Source organism: Papaver somniferum, chromosome 7 (assembly GCF_003573695.1).
Source record: "Papaver somniferum cultivar HN1 chromosome 7, ASM357369v1, whole genome shotgun sequence".
Classification (NCBI taxonomy): Eukaryota; Viridiplantae; Streptophyta; class Magnoliopsida; order Ranunculales; family Papaveraceae; genus Papaver; species Papaver somniferum.
In genome coordinates, this window is record NC_039364.1 from 240,876,909 (window position 1) to 240,891,508 (window position 14,600).

The 14,600-nt window shown below is 38.7% G+C and overlaps 1 protein-coding gene across 1 annotated transcript; it reads left to right on the top strand.

The window, feature by feature from the left end:
• Positions 1-3,782: 3,782 nt before the first annotated feature.
• Positions 3,783-4,388, top strand: LOC113296257 (ankyrin repeat-containing protein BDA1-like). The gene has a single exon (XM_026544570.1). It carries the CDS (start codon positions 3,783-3,785, stop codon positions 4,386-4,388), a length of 606 nt encoding a protein of 201 aa, XP_026400355.1.
• Positions 4,389-14,600: the final 10,212 nt, after the last annotated feature.

Here is a 14,600-nt window from a genome sequence, read left to right on the forward strand (position 1 = left end):
CTCCATGGCCTCTAGCTCCTTTTGACAGATGGCAGTCTCCAGCTGCAACTGATTTGCGATATAGAGAAGTTCGATCCCGATCATTAAACAACAGCCGTGTCATTCGACACATCGATTATACAGTTAAGAAGAAGTGACTTACCATGGCATTAAAGGTATTCCTCAAACCGGCATAGAAGGGAACATCCGCAATCATCTGGTCAGCAGAATACGAGCTAAAGTCTGGAGAAGTAAGAGCCCCCAGTGAATTGCAAACAGGGACAGAGAAGGTAAAGAAAGTATTTCCACCCGAGCTCGGGGTGGGAGAAACAGGGCGCAGATTTTCCAACACCTCATTCTCTGGGGCAGAGCCCTTTCCAGGGGAAGATTCCTCTGTCTGCTTCGACTCCTCCCTTCCGTCCAGGCCATCAATTTCCTCTTCCATGTCAAATATTTCCTCTTCGTCCTCGTCGTCGGACATCACAACAACGATGTTAGCACCAGTTACGGCAACACCCTTACCAACATATGGCCCAGTAGATTGCCGGGGCATGATCCCCCTCGGGGCAGATTCCTCGCCCTTTGATTCCTTACCCTTTCCATCGGACTTACCACCTACAACGGTAGACGAAACATCAGAAGGTTTCTGAGGCGACTTCATCAGAAAATGAGATAAGGGTATCCGATCATCGGGATCCTCACCATCTTTTCCAGACGAACCTTCCACACCTCCCTCATCAGCCTTATACTTTTGCACAAGACTCATCGTCAGACCCATTGAAGGCAACAAATAGGGGCAAGTACATGTACTGAAGATAAAGCAGTATATTTGTTACCGTCACTTGATCCTCCTTAATCCATGTGCTAGAACCTATTTTTCGAGTAGTAGAAGCCTCAGTCTGACCACCCTGAGACTTGGGATACAAAATAAAATGGACAACTTAAAACCTTACTGGTCAACCGGGCCGAGTAATCAAGATGCTAAACAAAACAGATAGAACAACTTACCCGATCAACATTAACCACCCAGAATGGATAAGGCTTAGCAGGAGATCTAGGAGGTGGAAGCTTGCCACTTAAAATAAGGCCACGAATAACAAGAGGAACTCGATCCCAGGAAGCATCACTAGTGTGGCGGGCGTGCTTGTTAAAGTTTGTTCCACCTTCGGGGGTCTTCATCCAACATTAATTTCATAAAGCCACCAGTCGGAACCTTGTTGCGATGAGGACTAGCAGCAAAGCCGACAAGATCACCATTGGTAGCAGTCCCGCTTCGATAATTGTCAAAAAATCTGGCGGAGGTATATCCACTCGCTTGCGAAGGATTGTAGGTCGACCAAGGAGTTGAAGAGCACTCACTTCTTCCTCGCCCCTCCCATTCATCTATGAGACGAAAGGTGTTACCATTCCACTGAGCCAAAGCACGAGACAGACGAATCTGAGACAAGACTTCATAATGAAAGGGCGACTTGGGTCATACAATGGAAACCGCAACCCGAGGTTAAGCTGACCCTTGGTGATAATAGTCGCCTCAGCCGAATGAGAGAATTTATCGACCTATTCCTTCTTCAAAGTGCCCTTCTGGCCCGATATGAGACTGAAGTCATAACCATGGAGGTCATAATCATCCTTCAGTTGATTGATGAACTGCTCATCAGTCAAGTCCTTAGCAACTTTATTGTCATTCCTACATGAAAAGGAAGGAGAACCGTCAGAAAAGATAGAGTTAAGAGCGCGATGATCATGATGTGAAAGACCATCAACAATAAATAAGGAATCAAGGGAAACACCATCCTCATCGTAAAAGTTATAACTCACACACCTTTTTTCGGTCATGAAAGGAGTTGAAGAATACATGAAAGAACTGGAGAAGAGATGGGAAGCGGAAGATGAGAGATTGAAAGAAGACGATGAAGATCGGAAACCAAAACAACAAAAACAATAGCAGAATAACAATAACAAGACCTAGATAAAACTAGGGTTTTGGAGGAAGAAACCTGACGACGAAGTTAGCAAAATAAGCAGTAGTGGAAGAGAGGTGGTGGAGACAAGGAAAGAGAGGATATTTGCTCCTGAAAAAGGATGAATGAAGAGTCGAGGGTTTAACTGTCGGATTTATAGTATGAGCAGTTTCAACCGAAGGAGAAGGTAGCAGGTCATAAAGGTGATATTAGTGGGGAACTGCATGGCGGGAAATGCAGCATGACCAGAGTTGTGGGAATTGAAGCGGTTTCTTCCCCTCGTGTCGGGCACACGAGTGAAAGAAGGAGCATAAGTGTAGGTGTAAATAATCCACAGGCCCAGTGGAACGATCCTAAGCAATGACGTACCGGTAATAAGGAAAGAGTGCAGCACCGAATCATCTTCTTAAAGCCTGGCGCGAGGAAAGAGACATTCAGAAGGATCTATGAAGCTAGCACGTGTAAAGGTAAAGCTCGGATGTGATAGAGAGATGCCTATCGAACGCCAGAGTAATAAATTCTCTGACAAGGTAGCTGGAGAAAATAAGAAGAATCTGGTCAAAGTGGGGCCGAAAGCTAATAACGTCGGGTCAGGACAGAGGGCAACATCGGATCATACAAATATCGATGGCCAACATCGGGTAGAAGAATATCGGGAGCTACACTCACCAAATTCGGGTCACCATCTCGGAAGGAACACCACTCATCACCCGAGAAGAACATCGAAGAAGATATATTATGACTCACACTGTAACTTGGATGTATCAACATGTTAGATTATAAATAGAGAGCCTTGTAAAGAGCTGAAGGACCAAGTAATCAGTGAGTGAGGAAAGAACACCAGGAGTATTGTAGAGAGATTAGATTGTTGGCTAGTAAGAATCACCATTTTTAATCTTGAGTTGAGAAATAAGATCATCCTTTTACCCCGTGGACGTAGGTAATCATACCGAACCAAGTATATCTTGTGTTCTTGTTCATCTCTTACTTGTTTACTTATTGTTTGTATATTTGAGATTTATTGAATGTAGTAGTAGGATTTTCTAAATCTATAATACAAAGAAGGTTCTAGTGGAATAAAAAGGTTAAGGCAGAGGTCTTCACTTTAGAACTTTGGATATATAATTTGACCAAACCTATGATGTCGGTTACTATTCTTCTGCGGGAAAAACGTCCAGTAGATTTAGCGCCACCAGGGATACCAATCCCATAAGGAGTGTAATTTGCTTTGGAAATAGTTAATGTAGTTATTGTTACCAGCATCAACCAAAGAATCTCCAAAAATAAAAGTAGCCGAAAATGTCGTCTCCAAGGCTAAACAAGACCTTCGCCACAATGAGGCAAACATTGCAACATAAAGTAGAACATGGAAGTTTGTATATTTGTTATAAATGGAAATGATTCTTTCTTTTACTGGTTTATGACGAAGACCAGAACTTGGGTTATTAGAGAGTTTATTTTTGCGCTTATTAGTCACATTATTGTGCTCATTACTGATTGATATATTATTTTACGTGCAATCACTATATGATTTTTTTATTTATTAAAGGAAGCTCCTGGTGTTTCTCTGTGCGTTGTTAACATTGCATGAACAATTGGTTGGGGTTTCGCGGTCAAACATTGATCTAGGCACCCTAACATTAATTAATGATTACTCGGTATCAAATTATTTTCGACAGACTGAAGTATAGATCGAATATCAATAAAATGTCAATATAGGCTAGAATCATGCAGTTTGACTGTACCTTTTGTTTGTTTTTTTTCGTCGTTGAGGTTTGAACTATATGTAGTTGACTAATACTCGCGGAGTATATTTGAACAGAGAGAAACAGAGGAAGGCAAATGGAGAGTTTATCTAAAATGTGGAAGCAACTTCAAAAGATGTTCGCTAACGAAGAGGACTCGCGTCTTAATAATCTAGATGAAACGTTTACCAGTTTCTGTAGAACTCCATTACACATAGCAGTTATTTCCAGTGACATCAAATTTGCAACAAATATTCTATTAAAGAAACCTGATCTTGCACTGAAAGTAGACACACAAGGATTTACTCCGCTTCACCTTGCCTCTGTGAGAACCAGTACTCAAATGGTGAGATTGTTGCTGAAGGCCAGACCTGGTGCTTGTATAGTTCAAGATCAAGATGGGAGAACACCTCTACATCTAGCAGCTATGAAGAACCGAGTGAAAATCATGAAAGTATTAATGGAAGAAGGACTACCCGAAGCAATTCACTTGAAGAATGATCAAAATGATGAGACCATACTACATTTTTGTGTAAAGACTAACACTAACCTGAAGACTCTTAAACTATTGGCAGATTACTTGGTGCCTGCACAACCTCCACACCCAGATTCTATATCTATCAACTCCACGGACAACAATGACAACACAATCTTGCACCTTGCTGCGGAAATGGGGAATATGAAGGTATACTGTGTTGGTTAAACTTCAACATAGAAGTCACTAATAAGCTGGTTAGGACAAGATTAGGAAATTGATGTAATCCTAAGGGAATTAGAATTCATCTAGTTCTAAGAAAAGGAAAGACATGTAATAAGGTAATAGGACTAGGAAAAGGAATTCATAGTTCTATATATATATGATCACCAAAGTTGTGGTTGATCATATGAGCAAGATTAGAGCTTGTGCTTAGTTTTGAGAGATTTTCTAAACATCAATAAAGAGAGTTGTCTTTATATAAGCTAAGTTTCATCTTGCAGTTGCCAATAATTGGTATCAGAGCTTGTTTCTGAGCCATGGAAAACGAAACCACCATTGTGGGTGCAAAACAGTTCACGCCACCATCAATACAAGTTCCAATCCTCAACGCCACAAACTACACAGTATGGGCCATGAGAATGAAGGTACTGATGAAAATTTACAAAGTTTGGGAAACAATTGATCCTGGTACATTGGACCCAGACAAAAACAATGTTGCCATTGGATTACTCTTTCAAGAAATACCAGAATGTCTTGTTCTACAAGTCGGTGAACAGGAAACTTCAAAGAAAATTTGGGATGCAATAAAGGCACGTAATCTCGGAGATGATCGAGTTAAAGAAGCCCGTCTGCAAACCTTAATGTCTGAATTTGAAAGAATGAAGATGAAAGACACTGATACTATTGATAGCTTTGTAGGAAAGCTATCAGAGATAGCCTCAAAAGCTGCGTCACTTGGACAATCCATTGATGAAGATAAACTGGTAAAGAAGTTTCTCAATAGTTTACCAAGATCCAAGTATATTCATATCATAGCTTCTCTCGAACAAGTCTTAGATTTAAAGAAGACTAGCTATGAAGATATAATTGGAAGATTGAAAGCATATGAAGAGAGAATCGTTGATGAAGAAAACAATGGAGAAACTCAAGGAAAACTCTTGTACACAAACTCTTACCAAAAAAACTCTGCGACAAGAGGAAGAGGTCGTGGAAGAGGTGGTAGAGTAAACAGAGGCCGAGTAAGGGGAGGAAGGTTTAACTCACAAGATAGAACAACAAGTCAGAATGATCAAAACCAAGGGAAAGAAAAGAAGGATAGATCAAACATTATTTGTTACAGATGTGATAAACCAGGACACTTCTCCCCTGTATGCCCTGAAAGAATACAAAAGATGGAAGAAGCAAACAAGAATGAAACAAGGGAAGCAGATACATCTCTTTTCATGCACGAAGTTGTATTCTTAAACGAAGGGAAACTAATACCAAAGAACTACGAATCAAAGGATGGAGAAGAAGGAATCTGGTATTTAGATAATGGAGCCAGCAATCACATGACTGGTAAGAGACACTACTTTTCTGAACTCAATGAGAAAATCAAAGGACAAGTGAAGTTTGAGGATGAATCTTCTGTAGAAATTGAAGGGAAAGGATTAATTCTATTTCAGAGCAAGACCGGAGAACAGAAGCTTGTCACAAACATATACTTCATCCCAAATTTACAAAGCAACATTCTAAGTTTAGGAAAAGCTACAGAAGTTGGATGTGATGTTAGAATGCGACAAGATTATCTAACAGTTCATGACCCAAGTGGAAGACTTTTAGTTAGAGTCTCATTCTCACAGAATAGACTCTACAAGATAAGTCTCATGATTGGAAGGCCATTACGTCTGAATATGAGACTGGAAGATCAGACATAGAAGTGGCACGCAAGGTTAGGACACATAAGCTTTAGAACTTTAAAGGCAATGTCTCAGAACAAGATGGTTCGAGGGCTACCACAGATAAACGATGAATCAAGGATCTGTGAATCATGCTTAGTTGGGAAACAAACGCGTCAAGGTTTTCCAAAAGCAACAACATTCAGAGTCTCAAAGCCATTAGAGCTTCTTCATGCTGATTTATGTGGTCCTATTACACCACAAACCCTTGCAAATAACAAATACATATTTGTTATTATAGATGACTTCTCAAGATATATGTGGTCTATTCTTATGAAAGAAAAGAGTGAAGCATTTGACAGATTCAAAGCTTTCAGAAATCTGATAGAAAAGGAGTTAAAAGAGGAGGTCAAAATGCTTAGAACTGATAGAGGAGGAGAGTTCACTTCCTTAGAGTTCAACAAGTTTTGTGAGTCAAATGGAATCAAACGGCAACTCACAACACCATATACACCACAAAAAAAACGGAGTGGTGGAGAGGAGAAACAGGACTCTAATGGAGATGACAAGAAGTTCTTTAAAGGCTATGCAGGTACCTAATTATCTATAGGGAGAAGATGTACGACACTCCACATACCTAATAAACAGGATACCTACGAAAGCTCTGAAAGACATGACTCCATATGAAAGTTTGCGAAAGAGAAACCAAACATAGATCATTTAAGAGTGTTTGGTTGCAAAGCATATGCAAAAGTTGATTCTGCAACTCTTAAGAAACTGGATGATCGTTCTCAGACTCTTGTGAATCTAGGAATTGAGCCTGGATCCAAAGCTTACAGATTATTCAATCCAACAACGAAAAGAGTGATAGTGAGTCGAGATGTGGTATTCGATGAAAAAGCAAACTGGAACTGGAAAGAAACTAATGATGGACCAAGTAGGGATCCAGGAATGTTTCACATGAGATGGGGTCAAGTAATTGATGAAGGCGAAGGACCCATAATCATCAATACCAATGGAAACAATGATGTTAATCAAGAAGAAGAAGAGAATAATGAAAACACTGAGAATAACGAAGAAGTAGAAGAAGAAGGAAGAAGAAGAAGCGATCGATGAAATAACTCAACCCATTCCACTGCGAAAATCAACAAGACAGATACAAAAGCCACAGTATCTGGAGGATTATGTTCTTCAAGCTGCAGAAGAATGTGAGATACTTTCTGTTAATGATGAACCAAGGAATTTTCAGGAAGCAAAGGTCTCGACTAAATGGACACAAGCATGTAGAGAAGAAATTATTTCAATCAACAGAAACAAGACTTGGTTTCTAGTTGATAAGCCAGGTGGGGTAAAAGTGATTGGCCTCAAGTGGATCTTCAAGGTTAAAAGAAATTCTGATGGAACTATTAACAAATATAAGGTAAGGCTTGTAGCTAAGGGATACGTTCAAGAATCAGGCATAGACTTTGATGAAGTTTTCGCACCAGTTGCTAGACTAGAGACAATTCGTCTCTTAATAGCAGAAGCTGCATCAAAATCATGGGAAATTCACCACTTAGACGTTAAGACAACATTCTTACATGGTGAATTGTGAGAAGATGTGTATGTTGAACAACCAGAAGGTTTTGAAGTAAAAGGACAAGAGCATAAGGTTTATAAGTTATCAAAAGCTCTATATGGTCTAAGACAAGCTCCTCGAGCCTGGAATACAAAGTTAGATCAAATCTTAAAAGAAATCAGATTTGTTAAGTGCTCTAAAGAAACATCAGTATACAGAAGAGAAGAAAAGGGAACGCTTCTTGTGATTGCAGTCTATGTAGATGATCTATTTTTGACTGGCAACTCCCTTAAGGTGATCAATGAGTTCAAGAGAGAAATGTCATCAAAGTTTGAGATGTCAGACCTCGAAAAACTCACTTATTACCTTGGCATAGAAGTCCATCAAGGAGTAGATGGGATTCAGATTAAACAAGAAGCTTATGCAAGGAGAATTCTGAAAGAAGCAGGACTTGAAACTTGTAATCCAACTAAGATACCAATGGAGTTTGGACTTAAAGTTTCAAAGGCACAAGAAGAAGCTGAGATTGATCCAACGAGTTATAGAAGAAATGTTGGATGCCTTAGATACTTGTTACACACAAGACCAGACTTGGCTTTCTCTGTGGGAGTAGCAATCCGTTATATGCAGAGTCCACGCAAGTCTCATGGTGATGTAATAAAGCAGATATTGAGATATCTAAGAGGAACAATCAGTTGTGGATTGAAGTATGATCGAGGAGGATCAAAAGGAATTGTTGGGTATAGTGACAGCAGTCATAATATTGACCAATACGATGGAAGGAGTACGACAGGTCATATCTTCTACCTAGGAGATGCACCTATCACATGGTTCTCACAGAAGCAAGACACAGTAGCTCTCTCATCATGCGAAGCTGAGTTCATGGCCGCAACAGAAGCAGCTAAACAATCAATATGGCTTCAAGAACTGTTGGTGAAATCAAAGGAAGAGAACCTGAAAAAGTTCTCATCAAGATTGATAATAAGTCTAAAATTGCACTCACTAAAAATCCAGTGTTTCATGGGAAGACGAAACACATTCACAAAAGGTATCATTTCATACGAGAATGCATCGAGAAGGAGGTCATTAACGTTGAACACATACCAGGAATTGAGCAGAAAGCAGATATATTGAAAAAGGCATTAGCTCGGATCAAGTTTGAAGAAATGAGACAATTGATTGGAGTACAAGATATGTCACGGGTAAGGTTGAAGATTAACGGGGAGAATGTTTGTTAAACTTCAACATAGAAGTCACTAACAAGCTGGTTAGGTCAAGATTAGGAAATTGATGTAATCCTAAGGGAATTAGAAGTCATCTAGTTCTAAGAAAAGGAAAGACATGTGATAAGATAATAGGACTAGGAAAAGGAATTCATAGTTCTATATATATATGATCACCAAAGTTGTGGTTGATCATATGAGCAAGATTAGGGCTTGTGTTTAGTTTTGAGAGATTTTCTAAACATCAATAAAGAGAGTTGTCTTTATATAAGCTAAGTTTCATCTTGCAGTTGCCATTATACTGGGTGTAAAGACATAAAATTAAACTTCTTAATCTATGATTCCTCGATAAAAATAATTTCTCATCTCAATAAATCATTAATACATACAGCTTATTGGGAATTGATTAATTTAATTGTGTTTGCAGATTATAAATTATTTACTGCTGAATAGTAATGTAATAATTGATATAAATGTCGTAAACAAGATGGGTCTCCGAGCCTTGAATATGTAACCACAAGCTGAAAAGAATAATCTAGAACTCGGCTACGATGTATGCTACCAGACGCATAAGAGTAAAACTCTATCTAATCTGAAAGAAAGGGTTAATGTGTTGATGGTGGTGGCAACATTGATAGCAGGAATTTCCTTTCAAGCTGCGATGAACCCACCAGGAGGGGTTTGGCAAGATGATACTAAAGTTGACTCTGGTACTGATCCCATTACTTTTGCTTATCATCTTAAACATATGTTGGGCTCTTCCATTTCTGGTGGTTTGAATAGGTACATATTTAAGTATGGGCACACTGGAGGAGAAACTTATTCTTACATTACAAATTTTACGAGTGCTATGATGGCTATGGAGGATTATACAACAGTAAAAGTGATGCAGGGCATACTACAATTCCAAAAGATTCCGCTTAGAGGTTTGGCTTCCATGGTTCCTAGTTTCAGTCTTTCTTATTTTTAGGATTCTTTTAGATTTCCTTTTAGTTTTCTGTTTCCTAGTTTAATTATTCTTCAAGCCTATATAAAGGCTAGATTAAGTCTTGTAAGATCTTTCTATTACTCAATCAAATTATTAAACACAAAACTTATCTTTCTCTTCTTGCTTGAATTCTCTTCTCTTCTTGCTTATAGCAATCTAGTATTGCTTTCTTTTACCTTGTTCCACATTAGTTGGTATCAACCGCTTAGTTTTAGGTTTTCATCCTATAACTTGATCCTTTACATCGCTTCCGCAACACCTTTCAGTCCTTTTTTTAGTTCCTTTTCGTATAAAAAAAAAAAACCAAAAAAAAATATGACTACTCAACCAGTTACTCTAGCAGCAATCGAAGCTCTCATCAAATCTCATACCGAGATTTTGGCAAAAAACATTACTGAAGCTCTTGAGAAGTCCATGGAGGACAAATTAGGGTTAAGATATACCAATCTTGACACCATGCAGAATCAACTTTTGAAGGTTGCAAAACATATAAATCTGGATTTGGATATGCCTGAGCTTGTAGACTTAGAAGGAAAAACTAAAGAAGATATACTTCAGTTTTTACAGAATGATGAAGTACCTGAAGATGTATTGCGTACTTTAAACATTAAGAAACCGTATGAAGGTTTCATAGGTCATTCAAAGAAGAAGATAGTTTCTCCTGCACTTGACAGTGATGATGAAGATGAACGTGAGAACGATCTAGAGAAGAATTGGATTGAAGAACGACATTTAAAAACTGGTCACAACCCTTACAGTTCTTTACCAGAATATAAACTAAAAGCTGATATTCCCAACTTCTCTGAAAATTTTCGTATTGAAGAATTAACTGATTGGTTCTTTGAAGTAGAAGCTTTTTTCGAATTCATGGAAGTCCCTGAAGATTCTAAGGTTAAACTTGTGACATACAAACTCAAAGGAGGAGCTGCAGCTTGGTGGGATAAGATCTGTGATGATCGTAGAAACGCTAACAAACCGAAAATACGTACTTGGAAACGTATGAAAACTTTGATCAGGGATAAGTTCTTACCTAGAGACTTTATGCAGCAACTTTTCATCAAATTACAAAACATTCAGCAGGGGGCACGAACTGTTGAAGAATATGTGTCAGATTTTTATAATTTGGTCGCACGAAATCAACTCAAAGAATCTGAAGAACAGTTAGTTGCAAGATTCATTGAGGGACTGAATAGATTAATACAAAATGGTATGACTCATTCAGTTTTTACTATGGTCGAAGCTGTGCAGCAAGCTATTAAGATAGAAAATCGTCTTATTCGTTCTTCTAGGATTTATCCATCCAGACAAGGGCGTTATCAAAATACTTACAGGGGTACCAATTCATCTCAAAACTTTTCTCCAGATACTGTTTTGAATATTCCCAGGCCTCCTTATGATGATGTTAGCCATTCACATCGACAACCTAGCCATATTGTGCCTTATACTCCACCTCTGGCTACATATCTTAGCCAATCCAGTTGATCTTCAGCCGGGTCAGCAGTCTCACTCTCTGCAACCAACTCCTCCTACTACAGGGAATCGGTTTCATAACAGGCAACAACAATTTCCACCGCAACAGCGAGCTAATAATGCTTATACAAAATTTCGTGGAGATAAGTGCAATAAATGTCAGCAATCGGGGCACACTTCTAGTGATTGTCGGAAATTCAATGCTTTGATTGGTGAACCTCAGTTCATTAATGAAGTCACTGGTGCGCTTAATGAGTTCGAAGATGAAGACTCACCTGGTGATGACGACGAGTTTGTTGGGATGATTCGTCCATTATTTCTTACTCAACAATGCAAGTCTCAGAGACACAGTATTTTAAATCAGATGTTATATTGGGGGTAAAATCTGCAAGATGATAATTGATAGTGGCAGTGTGGATAATTATATTGCTGATCACGTAGTTAAGAAGATTGAACTACCAGTAACTTCTCATCCAGAACCTTACACTATAGGATGGGTTAATGCCTCTAGCACACAGAAGATTACTCTTCAGTGTTATGTGTCATTCTCTTTTGAGGGTTATGAAGACACAGTTGTATGTGATGTCATTAATATGACGACAACCCATCTTCTTCTTGGCAGACCTTGGCAATACGATCTTCACGCGGTTCACAATGGATTCGAGAATACTTACACTTTTGTTCATAATGGGAAAACCAAGGTTCTTAGTCCATCCAATTCCACTTCAAACTCTTGTGCGCAGACTGATGCTGTCGTAGACACTGTTATTCGTTCTTTGCACCCACAACATTCTTTACATTCCCATGAAGATTCTAAGCCTATGATTGAGTTGCCTGCAAAGGTGAAGCCCTTATTATTTCAATATAATGTTTTATTTCCAGATGAACTACCAACTGCATTACCTCCTTTATGGAATATTCAACACTGCATCGATTTTATTCCTGGAGCCTCTTTACCAAACCAAGCACACTATCGCTTGAGTCCTGCTGAGCATGAGATATTACAGGGACAGGTAAATGATTTGCTTACAAAGGGATTGATACGACCTATCAACAGTCCTTGTGCCAGTCCTGCCTTCTTGGTTAGTAAAAAAGACAATGGATGGAGGATGTGTATCGATTGCAGAGCATTAAATCGCATCACCATTCCTTATAGATTTCCGATCCCGCGTATTGATGATATGATTGATTTACTGTCGGGCTCTATTATTTTTACTAAGTTGGATTTACGCAGTGGTTACCACCAAACACGCATTCGAGGTGGAGATGAGTGGAAAACAACATTCAAGACACGTGAAGGTTTATATGAATGAATGGTCATGCCATTTGGGTTATCTAATGCACCTAGTACTTTTATGCGACTTATGAATCAGGTTCTCCAACCTTTTCTCAGTAAATTTGTTATTGTCTATTTTGATGACATACTAATTTTTAGTCGCAGTGAGCCAGAACACCTCCAACATCTTTCACAAGTGTTTCAAGTTCTTGCTGACAACTCTTTATATGTTAATTTGAAGAAGTGTACCTTCATGGCTTCTTCAGTAACATTTTTGGGATATGTGATTTCTACTGATAGTATTCATGTCGATCCTTCTAAAGTTCAAGCAATTGAAGATTGGCCAGTTCCTACTTCTATTCGTGATGTTCGTAGTTTTCATGGTTTGGCTTCTTTCTATCGAAGATTTGTGAAGAACTTTAGCTCTATTTCTGCACCTTTGACTGACTGTCTCAAGAAGGAGAAGTTTGAGTGGACGGAAGCAATGGATAAAAGCTTTATTCTTCTTAAAGAAAAGCTTTGTACGGCACCAATTCTTGCACTTCCTAATTTCAACAAGCCTTTTGAAATAGATTGTGATGCATCTGTTGTTGGTATTGGTGCAGTATTATCACAGGAGGGTCATCCAATTGCATATTACAGTGAGAAGAATTCAGATGCACAAAAGAAATGGTCTGCTTATGAATTAGAGTTATTGGCTCTTGTTCAATCTCTTAAGCAGTGGCATACTTATCTTATATATAGGGAATTTGTTGTCAACACTGACAACCATGCTTTGAAGTTTTTGAATACTTCTGCTAAAGTTAATAGAATGCATGATCGATGGCTTTCCACACTCAACAAATACACTTTCTCCGTGAGACATAAAAGTGGCAAATTGAATCAAGTTGCTGATGCCTTAAGTAGAAGAAGTCATCTATTAACTACAATTCGTAATGAGAGTTATGCAATTGACTATATCAAAGACATTTATCCAGAAGATGAAGATTTTGGCAAACTATGGGATCAATGAAGTTCTCAAACTCATGGGGTTGATGATTTTCTTATACAAGAAGGTTTTTTTTTAAAGGTAATCGATTATGTATTCCTCAAGGGTCTTTACGTTTACATCTTATGCGAGAATTACATGGCAGTGGTCTTGGTGGTCATTTTGGGAGAGATAAAACCATTGCCCTGATTGAAGAAAGATATTTCTGGCCATCTTTGAAACGTGATGTACAAAAGTTCGTACAAAAATGCATGGTCTGTCAGAGAGCAAAGGGTACAATTCAAAATACCGGGTTGTATACTCCTTTACCAGTTCCTGATGCACCTTGGGTTGATATAAGTATGGATTTTATACTTGGTTTACCTCGTACTGCTAGAGGTAATGATTCTGTTATGGTCGTAGTTGATCGTTACTCTAAAATGGCTCACTTCGTGGCTTGTAAGAAATCAACTGACGCTTCTTATGTTGCTTCTTTGTTCTTTAAAGAAGTAGTAAGATTGCATGGGGTTCCAAAGTCTATCACTTCTGACAGAGATACCAAATTTTTGAGTTATTTCTGGAAAAGTTTATGGATGCGCTTAGGCACAGTTCTACAATTCAGCACAACTTCACATCCGCAAACTGATGGACAGACTGAGGTTGTTAATAGATCACTTGGGAATTTGATTAGAGCTAAGTGCCTGGATAATAGTAAGCAGTGGGATGTGTTATTGCCACATATGGAATTCGCTTTCAACACTTCTGTGAATCGTTATACTGGGAAAACTCCATTTGAGATTGTGTACTCTAAAGTACCTAATCATACTCTTGATTTGGTACAAACACCACACAGAGTACAAACACTGCAGCCGACTCTTTTGTAGACAAAGCAACTGAATTACATAATGAAGTAAAATCTAAACTGGAGAAGTCCAATTCTAAATATAAAGAGGATGCTGATAAACACAAGAGGTTTAAAACCTTCAAGGAAGGGGAGCTCGTGATGATACATCTAAGAAAAGAGAGATTTCCAGTGGGTACTTATTACAAAACCAAGATGAAGAAATATGGTCCTTTC

What these genes read in the sequence shown, in the direction of transcription:
- LOC113296257 (XM_026544570.1), top strand. Translation starts at nt 3,783, where the DNA reads ATGGAGAGTTTATCTAAAATGTGGAAGCAACTTCAAAAGATGTTCGCT.